The sequence below is a fragment of the Crocodylus siamensis genome, chromosome 4, assembly GCF_052110815.1.
Source record: "Crocodylus siamensis isolate JL-2025a chromosome 4, ASM5211081v1, whole genome shotgun sequence".
Taxonomy (NCBI): Eukaryota; Metazoa; Chordata; order Crocodylia; family Crocodylidae; genus Crocodylus; species Crocodylus siamensis.
Genome location: NC_143398.1, coordinates 159,417,161 through 159,429,909, shown reverse-complemented (window position 1 = coordinate 159,429,909; position 12,749 = coordinate 159,417,161). Strand labels below are relative to the sequence as shown.

At 50.7% G+C, this 12,749-nt stretch overlaps 2 protein-coding genes across 2 annotated transcripts; one reads left to right on the top strand and one right to left on the bottom strand.

Annotated features, from left to right (window-relative positions):
* Positions 1-1,879: 1,879 nt before the first annotated feature.
* On the bottom strand, positions 1,880-5,585 carry LOC149866974 (uncharacterized). The gene is made up of 3 exons (XM_090041206.1): positions 5,577-5,585; positions 3,196-4,287; positions 1,880-2,074 (listed from the first exon to the last, which is right to left on the bottom strand). The coding sequence occupies exons 1-3, from the start codon at positions 5,583-5,585 to the stop codon at positions 1,880-1,882; spliced, it is 1,296 nt and encodes a 431-aa protein (XP_089897332.1).
* A 1,848-nt stretch (positions 5,586-7,433) lies between these two features.
* Positions 7,434-12,219, top strand: LOC149866973 (P43 5S RNA-binding protein-like). Its single transcript, XM_090041205.1, has 9 exons — positions 7,434-7,535; positions 8,058-8,146; positions 8,575-8,668; positions 9,439-9,527; positions 9,930-10,003; positions 10,397-10,477; positions 10,782-11,011; positions 11,521-11,574; positions 11,893-12,219. Exons 1-9 carry the CDS (start codon positions 7,434-7,436, stop codon positions 12,211-12,213), a joined length of 1,134 nt encoding a protein of 377 aa, XP_089897331.1. The 3' UTR covers positions 12,214-12,219.
* Positions 12,220-12,749: the final 530 nt, after the last annotated feature.

Below are 12,749 nucleotides of genomic sequence, written 5' to 3'. Positions count from 1 at the left end.
AATGATAGTTTAGGCAGAAGCCTGACTGTCCTCTTTATTCATGGGATCCTGAGTACCATACAAGGCACCCTTTTACCCCAATGCCCTCAGAGAATAGCAGGGCCTGCATGGCACATATCACTATATCTTCCAAGATGGAGGAGGGAATGTGGGGTAAACATGAGTGTCAGGTAAGAATTTGCCCATCATGGAATAGCTAGTTATATAGAGCAGAAGATGGTGGCCCCCTTGCAAGGATCCTGCTACCTTGAGAAGAGAGGCCTTCTGTGAACGCTTGACTTGTGCGTGAAAATGTGAAACAAGTCAAGCTTTTTAATGATTGCCTGTGCAACTAGCAACTGTTCAAGCTGACTTCACTCCTTGGCAAAGGGCATAGATTTCCCTTAGGATTTCAAAGCAGAGGAGCTACCTGCCCCTACCAAAAGCAGAGTGCAGGGCACATACTAAAATCTGATAATGTTCCTCTCTGTCTCATTCTGAATTGCAGTCTGGTAAAGTGCACCAGGGACCCTTGAAAGGGGAAATGTAGCTGGTTTGGGAGCAGTGCTGTTAATGGCATGTCATCTGGGAAGCAGAGCAGTGAGGCTGAATCCATTTTGTACGTGCTGAATGGTCTAGATTTAATAGCAGCCAGACTGACAGTTACTTAGCAACCCAAGCAGGCAGTGAAAGGCTTCCTGGGTCTGTGAACAACTGAGTATAAACTTAAACCCTTTTTCCTGCAAAGTCATGTGCAGGGGCTTCTCCCTCCTGAGAGCCAGAGGGCCTTGGTTTTAAACAGATTAAACAGCAGTGGACCTGGACAACTGTGGTGGGATAGATCAGGCTGTTGCCAGCTCCCTGCTGATGATGGCTTCAAGGAAATGGTACATAAAGTTGACTTGTAAGGTAAAAGGAAGAGGAATGCCAAGATGATGTGCTTAAAAGCATCTGCTTGTTCAGGACACTAAGCATCTATGTCACGTATCTGCTGTTCTGGGCATGCTGGAAAATACTAGGATTATATCAGGTACTGAGCAACACATGATGGGCTAGGGAGTTATCTTGTTGCAGCCTCTGAAGCTCTGACATTGTTTGTTGGAGGGTGCCTGGGTCTCGCTCACTCCTGCTCTGTAGGTACGGAGCACCACCCATCAGGCTGCCAAACACTTCAGCACTTGACAGAGTTGAGAAACTCCTGCCTGATCAAAGGAAAGGCCTCAAAGATATGGTCAGTGGCTGGATCTGGCCTGTGGAGCTATCATCAGGTCCATAGGGCTCCTGGAGGTGTTGGGAATTTGAGGTGGGATAACTGGAGATGGGGCCTACTGCTATATTCTGGGGTATGAATCCCCATTGGGGCTGTGCTTTGATAGTGGTGGGATGAGTAATGTCTGTGTTCCCTGGCCCTGCAGCTCCTTTATGCTACTCACCCTGCTGCCAGAGGTGGATCTGGATTTGGCCCATAAGGAGGCCCATGGTCCTGGCCTAGGAGACCAAATGATGTTGACATCTCTGAATTTAAGTCAACCCTGTGCTGCCAAGGAAAGCCCCAAGAGCCCTTGCAGTTCTTTACAAAGAATTGTTGATATACAGAAGCTGAGGAAAGCAGTAAAATACCCTTGCAGATTACACAACAAAGTAATTTTTTCTTAAGCTTTCCTATGACAGTGAATCACACTGTGAGCACCTAGAGACACCAAGATGGAGCACCCTGAGCCCATCACCTTGAGCTTTCCAGCACCTGAACTGCAGAAGCCCATTATGCAAAGACCCAGGAAAACGTTCCTTGTGTATTGCAAAGGCTTTGTCTAGCACAGCCGAGACTCCCAAACCCACAGCACACTTGACAACTCCTTTTAATAGGGATGGCAGCCATTTATAGATAGGAGAGTGTCTGCTAGGAACTGGAGGGTTTTTTCTTCACCAACATCAGTAGTTTCAGTCTCTGGATAACCCGCTGGAGGTAGGAAGGGGAGAGATCCCCAGGCTTTGGCTGAACAGGCACAGCCTGGGTAGCAGGTGGGCACTCCAGGTGCATGGAGGGCTTGGTACCAGGCAGTGTTGTCTTTTGAAGGGCAGCAATGGAAGCAGCCTCAAATTTCTCAGAGAAAGCAACAGGTCAGAAGCTGACTTGCACCTGAATCGTAAGGAGCTCAAGCTATTTAGTTTATTTACAAGGTGACTCCATCACAGCCTGCCTGCAACTGCCAGGGGGGATGCCAGACGGATATCTTTTGCACATGAGCCAGTGTCTGGGAGCTGCATAGACAAACCTGGGTATGCTCCTTTCTAGAAATCTGGGCTTGAGGCAGGAACCACTGGGTCAAATGTACTGGTCTCTGAAACACAAGGTGAGCAGAATATGCCTTTTATAGACTTAAAACTATGACACTGATGTTCCTTTAGGCTTTTCTAGACAGGGAAATGGACAATATAGCCCCTCCAGACCAGCTGTTCCCCTGTGGATGCTTCCTCCACACCTGTTTCTGAATTCACTCAACCCTCATTGGATATGACTTGACTTGCAGTGGGGACCCATGGGTTCTGCTCTTGGTCTTACCACTGACTTGCTGCATAAGCTGCAGCTGCCCCTGTGCCTCATCTTTCCTCCCGTCCCTCATTCAGACCCCAGACCCAGCTAAAGCCCGTCAGCATTTGCAAGACACTTAGAACATACCAGATGGATGATATTCCACAAATACTGTTCCTATCACAGCCTCTTTTGTTGTTATTGTTTGTATGTCTGTGCCTGGAGGGCCTAAATGATTGGGGGGGGGGGTTGTCCCATTGCATCAGGGACTGGACAGGCCAGGCTCTGTCCTAAAAAACTTGCAGCATAAAGAGATGAGACAGATAAAGAATGATCATCCCCATTCTATAGGCAGGGAACTTGATGTACAAAGGACACCTCCACCCACACACATACACACTGGGGACACTCTTGCACCAGGCACTATATATAAATAGAGTAAGAATCCTTATCTCAAGAGCCCATCATCTAAACAGATAAGACCAAGGGTGGAAGAAAGGGAGGATCATCTTACAGGTGGGGAACTGAGCCATGGAGAGTCTAAGTGACTTGACCAAGGCTCACAAGGAATCTTTGACAGGGCCAAGAAATGAACCCTCCCCTATTGTCCCTTTAGGGCTCTATGAGTCACCCAACATCTATAGTGCTGACCCTATGAGAGAGTTCCTTGCCTGGTTCCTCACCTCTTGTGCTCCTGATGCCTGGGCACCCTCAGCTGAGTGGAGCTGATAACTAGAAAACAGCTTCTTGGCCTTGCACAAGAAAGTCCCAGCACTGGCCACCCAGCCTGTACAACTACCGAGCTTCTGCCTGATCCCTTCTTCCAGTTCCAGCCCAAAGCCCTTAGGGAATATCCTGATGCAGTGAATCCTGCCATCCTCCCTGTGGGGAAAGACCAGGGGAGGGCCCAGCCAGGAGCCAGGGCCTAACCCTGCCCAGGCTTTGAACACAGAGCTGGGAGGGAGCTGGCACTCCAACCTGTCAGAGGCATCTAAGCTGGGAGACTCAGCCAGACAGGTGACAGTGACCACTCCTGGCAAGCAGTGCTGGGACTCAGCCCCCTGGCACAGGCCCGACTTCCTAAGGATGGGGACCAGCAGCTTCTCCAGGCTGACCTCCATGCTCTCTCGCTCCTTCTTGCCATCCTGCAGCAAGAGGGAGTTTTCTTCTCTCAGTTCACTGGGCAGATTTCTGTCCTGATGCTCAAGCAAAGTGTCTGTACCAGGTGATAATCCTCTGCCCTGTTGCTCAGTCACCTCCTGCTGGTCTCCCTCACAGCTGCCCTCAGTGTCATCACCAACCCTGGAATGGGTCTTTTCCCCCATTGTAGACTTGATATTTTTGTAGCCCCTCTGCTTCCCCAGCTCCCAAGGCTCCTCCAGGCTGGCCAGCAATTCTTCCTTCATACACAGCAGTGATTTATTGGGTGTGGTCACAGATGATGACTCTGGTCCTCTTGCCTTAGGTTCACGGCCTGTCCCTTCTGAACCCCAGCAGCTGTCTTCATTCATGACTTGGATCAGCCCCTCTGACATCTGTGCTGTGTGACCTGGGGCAGCTCCCAAGAAGCCACAGATCACTTCCATGATCTGGTCTGTGCCCTTATTCAGTGGGTGTTCTCCTGGACCTGCTGGGGTGATGGGCTCCACCTCTACTCCATTTAAGGTGAGCACTATCATGCTCATGCCCTTGTCATAGCTGCTAATCAGTTTGGGCCTGTCTGCTTGCACTTCCCCTTGTGAATCTAGCTGCATGTCTTCAATATCTTCCACAGTCTGAGGGGGGAGAAGAAACCAAGGCAGAACTACAGATCGGGAGACCCAGGGAGGCAGGAGGATCTCAGCTTCTAAGGTGTAGCGCCAGGGGTGGGTGGGGAGGAGGGGAGCTTGAAGGTAGGAGTTCTGGGACCCATGCAGGCTTAGCAAATAGGTAGTGTGTTATTGGATGAAATTCAGGTTTGATAAATGCAAGGAAAACACCTCACTGGGAAAATGGCAAGGAGAATCAATTCTACTGTTTCAGAAAGTGTGTGTGCATTCGCCTGGGTGCTTGTGCGATCTTGCTTCAGTTCTCAGCTCTCTGCATGACCCTGAGCATTGGAAGCAGTCATTTGGACTATTCATGCTCATTGCCCAGTCCTAAATTAGCTGGAACCATTTGTGAAAGTGACTCAGATGTCACTCGTCACATCTGCTATGGGCACAGCAGGGGTGGGGAATGCAAGCAAAGCACTGAAGGACATGAGGAATGGGCCAGGACAGCAGTGCCCAGACTGTGGCTCCAGAGCCACTTGTGGCTTTTCATCTTATCACCTGTGGATAGATGATGAGCTAAGTAGACAGGCACAAAACAGTACTGGGTATTTTCAGTTTGCTGTCTGCCATGGGTCTGCCTTTTTTGCACTCATGAATAATGCAGCACATGCTTTCTATCAGTTGTGGCACCAGTGCTAACTAATATTTGCTTTTCCACTGGTCCTTGCTTCTTCCAGTTTAATGAGAGGTTTCTGTGTCACTGTGGTGCTCAGGTTAACACTGGTTGCCCTGTGGCCCATATGTGTCCCAGGGTGAATAATCAGCCCAGAGAACAGGATGAGTCCACGAGATGGGCTAGTGGGGTGGCCTCATCTAGAATAGAGCACTCAGCCCTGGATTTCTGTGCACTAGGACAGAACAGATAGAGAAGGGATCAGGGGAGCGAGTGGCTGCTAAAGGGAGCTTAAAAAGTTTGTTCAGAAGCAGCAGCTGCAGCCAGGAAGGTGGCTTTGATACCTGGACATGGTGCTTCTAAACTGATGCCATCAGGCTGTGAACTTTGCCCTCTGACATCAGAGATGCTGAGACGTGAGGTCAGAAAGGAGAAGCTGCAATGAAGGTTTGGTTCCTGCCCCAGCGCTGACCCAGTCTGGGGCGGTTTCTTCCTTAGTTTTCCCATGTGTCACAGAAGGACATGGAATGGAGGAAGCAAGGTTTGACTTAGGCAGAAAAATCGCTGCTGCTCTTGTCCTCTGCCTCAGCAGTGCCATGGGCTGAACTGCTTTGATGCCTCCACACAAGCTCCTTACCAGATCCATGTCCAACGTAGCTGCCTTCCTCCACCAGGCACTAGCTGTGGTGAGGTTTAGTGCTGCTCATTCCTCACTGTGCTCCAGGAGCACATAAAGGTCATATAGTTCTGTAGAGTTAAAGACAAAGAGATTTAACATGGGCTGGAACAAACAACCTCATCTTCCTTCCCCAAGGAAGATAGGCTGTATTCACCTGCTGCATCAAAGGATAGCGGAGCTGATGAACAAACTCTGCAGCCCCCACTCACAGGCCTCTCAGCCTCAGCATCCAGGACTCACACAATCCTTGGCATGGGGGATGCTTCCGAGATGCAGTTACCTGACAGCTGGAAACTGAGCTGATTCCCACCCACCCAATTGCACACAAAGGGGAAAACAACTTGCTAGCTGCTTTGCCCCCGAGCTTGTATGTTCAGGCCCTAACCTCTTAACTCACAGCAACCGCTGATCCAAACCACTGCCTCCCTCCTCCACTCACCACTAAGCTGTTGTTGGTAACTGCTCCTCTACTCCTCAGCCCAAGGAGCCAACAACCCCTATATGACATCACAAAGGGACAGGGGAGACTCCCCAGAGAGCACTTGTCTCCATAGCAAAGATTTTCCAACCTTGGTCTTTATCATGGTTATTACAGCAGCACCTAGAGACCCACCAAGCTGTGTTAGGGGCTGCTGCTAAGAGCGGCCCCTGTGCCAGCAGTCAGGAGGGCAGACAGCAAGGCCTGGGGACTTGCTCCAAGCCATGCCACAGGTCAGGGGCAAATTGAGGAACAGGACCCAGGTGTCCATAGTCCCTGCCTTGTGCCCTCACCCACCAGTCCATGCTGTCTTCACCCCCATGATGGGCCCCTGCTGCAGAACTTCCATGGCCCAGGATCCAAACCCCAGCCCTGCCTTGGATCTGGAGGGCTCAGTTCAGTCTGTCTGGATCCTGAGCTGAGCTCAGGTCTAATGCTACACTGACTAGGGCCTGTCTCTTAGCAATCACTTTGGAGAACTTAGTTCTTCCTGCTTTAGAGGGACCCTCTAAAAGGAAAAATCACTGGCCTGATTAGAAAGGAAGGCCCTCACCTTGCAGTATGCTCCAGGTGGATGCAAGAGCCTGATCCTCCATGAAAAGGGAGCAGAGAAATATTTGCCTTCCACTGGGATCACATGGTGTTTTGGAAAAACTCTGTCCTGGCTGAATGTGCTTCAGCTTCTACAACGCAGCTGTCACGGCCCCTCCTTTGTGACAGCAGAGTGCCAACACTGCACCCAGGGACCATTCCTGCAATGGGTTTGCAGTAGCACAGATAATGATGGACGGCTGCAGCTCTCCCTGAGCCTGAAGATCAGCAGGAAGGGGAGAGGGAAGAGGGGGGTACTGTGCTTGGGGCTATTGTACCCCCAGGAGTTTCAGTCCAGGACCTCAAAGGGCATCAGACACCATGAAGAACGGAGTCTTGGATACCAAGCTGGCAGGGGCCTTAACAAGGTAGATTGTACTGAGGCAGAGAGACAAATCACTGACTTGGCTGCACATACCAGAGAGAGATCAGAGCTCAGCTGCCTGGGCCCCATCAGATTAAATCCACCCTCCCCACACCTATCCAAGGAAATACCAGGATGAAGCCAATCCCTTCTCTGCAAACTCCCCAGTGTCCTTTCCCCATAATGAGGCTAATAGCAAAATCCTGAGCCAAGACCAGGGCACTGCCTATTACTGAGCTGATAGACAGCAGCTGCATCCATCTCTGCTATAAATGGAGCACACTGGGTAAGGGTGAAGGGGCAGTGGTGTGTTGTGTACAGATATCTGGGAGTTGAGTTTGGTTTGGGGTGGGGTGTATTACATAGTGCTGTATTCTGCTGTATGGCAGAGCCTGGGGAGAGCAGTCCTTTTTCTGGGAATGTTGTTGCTTCCTCTTGTCCCTGCAAGGACTGGGGTCCAGCTCTGGCTGTACCCCAAGAGGAGGTAAGAGCTGGGGGTGGCTCTGAGGAGAGCCTTGCCTTCCAGAAAAGTATGAGAGCCATGAATTTTCTGCTCATTCTTTCTCTAAGGGTTTCTGATTGCTCACCTAGAAACTCTGTTGCTTGAGTGTACCTGGGGCTGAGCTACATGAGGGAGAAAGGGCCTTGGTGGGGATGGGTGGACTCTGTGCCTTGAGAGGAGGGCTTATGAGTCCCAGAGCATAGATGTCATGGAGCAGAGCTGCCTGCCTCCTTTGCTGGACTCTGCCTCCCCAGGGATGATACAGATGAATTTAATGTGGGCTGTGTTGCTTGAGTTGCAAATCTGTGACCTGAAGTGTGCTGAGTAATATTGAAAGCCCAGTACCAGCCCTCCCCTGCAATATGCCTTGGACCTGGGACTTATCTCTGCCTCCATTTAACTTGGCTAATATAGTGCCCATTTATATGGGGAGGGGGGAGTAGGGTCCAGGGACTCTGTGGAGAAGGTGATGCTGGAGGTCCTTGCTGACATTTTCCTTTTCAGGAGCTGGTGTGTGACCAGGCTGGCTGTGGAGAGCAATTCCAGCATGGAGATGTTCTGCAAAAGCACAAGCTGCAGCATGGTGATGCCTGGTAGGTGGGGCAGTGAGGTGGCTCTTTTGTGTTCACCCCACTGTGACCCCAGCTCCTGGGCTCTTTGTGGGGTCTAATAAGTCTGGGGGGGGGCAGTATCCAGCAGTGCTCATGCAGCTGTACTTTGCTTCTTTTTCGTCTTTCTCCTTTTGTGGGAGGAGGGGCTGTTGAGCTCCCAGCTAAGACCAAGAGCTCTGACTTGTTTTCCCAGTGAGGCAGTCCTCACCCTGATAGGAATGATGACTTGCTGCCCTCTGTCAGGCATGGCAACTGATGCACAGAAAGGTCCTAAGCTGGACTGGAAATGGGTACCTTGATATGCCCCAGCCCAGGCTGCAAGGAAGTTATGCTGAGCCTGTCTTGCTTCCAAATGGGAGGGCAGCTCCTAAGCTAGGACCTGCTGATCTGCAGGGTTTTCTCTTCCACAGGTGTTTGGATGTGGGTTGTGAATCTGCCTTGGTGACTAATAACCAGCTACAAAAACCCTGCAGGTCACAGCATGGCAACAGGAATTCATTCCAGGTAATGCAGGCTGGGTAGAGCACTAGGTTTGAGATGAGCCCACCTGTGACCAAATGCCCTCAGGCCTAAATACCATGGTGGGGAGCTGTCCCACCTGGAGGCCTCATGGCTGGTAGAGGCTGCCACTTTCTACTGAATCCAAACTAGGGAGAGTTTGGCAGCAGTAAGTGGTATGGCTAAGGGAGACCCTTGGGACCCTCTCACCTGGCCCTTGCATCTGGCAAGGACTGGTATTGCCCTTTCCAGGGCTTGAAATGAGGAAGCTGTTCTGACCACAAGAGGGGGCTTGAGAACTTGAGCCTCTGGTGCTGGTGGCTCTCTCTGGTAAGGGCCAGTGCTGTGCTGGGGATGGGGAAGAGGCAGGGCCAAGCAGAAAGCCACAGCATGGTATATGGCTCCTGTCTAATGGGAACTCCTGGAGAAGAACTCCTAGCTGCTTTTGATAGTTGGATCAGGTCAGCTAATGAACTACTTCTTGCCTGTGCCATCTATCTTCAGCCTGGTGGGCGTGCACAGGATGATCAAACCTCTTATACCACAGCTTCCAGTGACATGTAAACATGCTCTGCTGGTCCCTTCTTGAGTGGTGATCTCCCCCAAACTCCTTGGCTGTGCCCCTGTGTGTACTTGCCTGGGGCTGCAGCAAGCCTGCTGGTGCTGCATGGTATTGTGGAGACTCTGGCATGCCTGGTCCTAGCTGGTGAAAGGGGCATGGGCAGGCTTGTTCTCGATTTGTATCAGGTCAACTATCTTAACCTTCTTCCCTCCAGTGTAGCCACCAGGGTTGTGAGAGGGTCTTCAGGAAAAAAAAAGCTCTCAAGATGCATTGGACTGAACATACCAAAGTGCTGCCATTTGTGTAAGTGTCCTCTGGCAAAGGGAAGGAGCTGACCAGGGGACCTTGGGGTGACTTCTTCATGTGTATGTCTTGAAATCTGGCACTCTCACTTTTTAAATGACAGACCACTGATGCTTGGCAACTGCTAGCTCTGAGCCAGATCTCAGAGCTGGGTAGGCCTGTGCTTTCATCAGCTTTACTTCTCTGGATTGTGGGTTTTTTTGTTTTGGTGTTTTGTTTTTGTTTTAAAGTGGGAGGAGAAACTGGCTCACTAGCCTGTTCCAAGTGAGATGTCTTGCTGCCTTAGTCTCTCTGGAAAACCCTGGGATACCTCTGCTTTCCAGGATGAAGTAGCATCCCTAGGAACTCTTGCCTAGCCTGGAAGAAAGCATGGTGTAACTTCTCCTTCTCTGCCTCATTCAGGTGTCAAGAGCCAGGATGTGGCATGAAGTTTGTCAGTGCTGCCAAGAGGAAAGCTCACCAGAAGAGACATGCTGGTGAAAGACATGAATGGCTTCTCCTTTACAGGGCTGGCAGGCAAAATGGAATCTGGCTGTCTGATCTCACCCTTGCAGTCTCTGGTGTCCATCAGGCTGACTGTTCTCTGGTGCTCCCTCTCAGCTGTCACCACCTCTCCCTTGGTGACACTGGGCTGCTCCTTCTTTAAAGTCCATGGTTCTTTGACAGCTCTAGATCTTTACCATGGTCAACCCTTGGATGTAGGATGATGGTGCCCTGGGAATACTCAGATTTTGAAAATCTGGGTCAAGTCCAGGTTTTACCTGGCAGGAGGTTCCCAGTTTTAAGTGTGTGTGTGTGTGTGTGTGTGTGTGTGTGTGTGTTCTGAGAGAGAGATTCCCCTTTTTTTAGCCCATTGGTCCTCCTTCCAGGATACCCATGCCCCAGGGAGGATTGCCAGATTGTCCTGCCCAGTTGGACAGAGCATCAGAAACATCTGAAGGAGCATCCTGGTAAGGAAGATGGACAGGCCCACATTTGCCATGGCCTGGAACATCTTGAGATGCCCTAAATCCAATCTGCTCCCATTCCTCTTGGCATGCCCTGCATGGGTAGCATCCAAACCCCCTGCATTTGCTGTCTGATGGGTGATTGGTGGGAGGGAAGGTCCTGTTCTATGCAAAGTGAGGGCCCAAACTTGGTTTGGGAAACCCTGGGATTTTGATCTCCCTGCTCCATCCTAACTTTGGGGGTTGGAGCTTATGGAAGACCTGAGGGAAGGGGGTTGGGGCTCAGACCCCTGCTCCTCTGTCCTAGTGGAGTACAAGTGCCAGCTGTGTCTGAAGACCTTCAAGAAACCCAGTGGCCTGAGAAGACACAAGCCCTCCCATGCCAAGCAAAAGCCAAGACTTCTGTGTCCCAGGATGGACTGCAGGGCTTGCTTTACCACGGTCTTCAACCTGGAGAGCCACATCAAGAAAGTGCATCTGCAGCTGCTGAAATACCACTGCTACTTCACTGGCTGTGAGAAGGCCTTTGCCATGCAGGTATGAAGGCATTGGACTCTCCCTCTGGGCACTGAGGAAGTGGCTGTGGGCTGCAGGGATTGCAGACAGTCCTACCAAGAGATCTCCCCACAGTGGCAGAAACTCCATGGCACAGAGCTAGCTGGGGTGGGAGGGAGGCACTTGCATTGGACTCCTATGAAGAACTTGAGCTCTCTCCATCATGGGAAATGTCCAACTTTCTGCCCAATTTAAAGTCACTTAACCAGTTCTGGCAGGTGACCTTCTTTCTTTTTCTCCCCCCTTGCGAACTCCTTGGCTAGACTGCATCTTGCCATAAGGCCCGCCCCCCCCCCCCCCCCCCAGTTGGCCTGAGGTGATTTCTGCATCCTAGTAGATGCAGCTTGTTCCTATCTAGAGATCTACTGAAACTCCTGTACTGCCCTAGGGTGGAATACCTCATGTGCTCCTTCAACCCCAGGACGTTCTTAACTGTTCCTGACCCAAGCCTAGCTTGTCTATGACTGCTCTTCTTTTAATCCCTCTTCCAGGAGAGTCTACAGCGGCATCTAACAGTGCATGATGCCACAAAGAAAAAACGGAAGGTAATGATCTTGGTCTCTTGAACCTAACCAAAAGGTAAACTTGGCCTGAGCTTCCTGAAGCTGCAAAAACGCTTGCTGGACTTCAGGCATGCACTTTGGGGCTAGTACCCTCACAAAATGGGTTGGGGATGGCATGCTAGCTAAAGGGAGCATGGCAGGACCTAGGTAGGACCCTGCATTGCAAGCCAGAGCCAAACTTTCAGATTTTTGGGGTGGGGGAGATGGCCTGATCTGTTCTGCCCTCGGGCTCGGGCAGGATTTGAGTGGCTGGAGGTGGAGCAGGGCTGTGCAGAAGCCCTGACCTGTCCCTCTTGACAGGTCAGGAACTACCGGCCACGGAGGAAGTGGCAGCAGCGCATAGGCCGCCAATGGCAGAGCTATGTGCGGGTGGAGGATGACCTGAGAAGCCTCTTCAGCCACAAACTCTTTGTACGGCCCAAGCAGAGCTGGTGGCGGCGCCGGGAGCATACGACCAGCCCAGGCGGCTTCCAGTTCTTCCTACGCTTCAAGGCTAAACTGGAAAGTGATCTCTCGGGGCTCTTCAATGAACGTCACTACCGCCATGAGGTGGAAGCAGAGGTGAACCTCAGCTCCTTCTTCCAGCTGCCCCTGGACAGCAAGGTGGAAGGAGTGGCCTAAAACCTGTATCTTCCAGGATTGGGGATGCCATCCATCTTCCCACCCTCATGGCAAAATGAGGGCTTGTTCTTTGGGCACCAGGAGCACAGGTCATGGACAAAAGAGGTGAAAAGTCATAGGACCTGGTGCTTGTTCTTGCAGGGTTGTATCCTGTGGAATTTACTTTCTTATTAGCATTTAAGAAAATCAAAGCTATATAACTTTTTTTTTTTTTTTTTTTATTTTTATCTTTAGTATGGCGAAAGAGAAGCCATATCCTGTTGGGTGGGGATGGAGAGGTTGGTTTCCCTTCTGGCTAGATTATAATGCTCTTAAGTTTGTTTTTTTTTTTCTCTTTTTCCCCCTCCAAAAAGCCTTGCACTAGGGCTTCTGAAGTGACTCTGTTCCTTGGGGTAATACTAAGCCTAATAATGGCTCTAGAAAGTGGTGGTGGGGGTTTTGTTTTTGTTTTTTCCCCTCCCCCTTCTTTAAAGAGAAGAAACTTTGTACCAAATGCTTCCTGGTGTTCATAAGCAATAAAATAGCTGCAAGTTCCT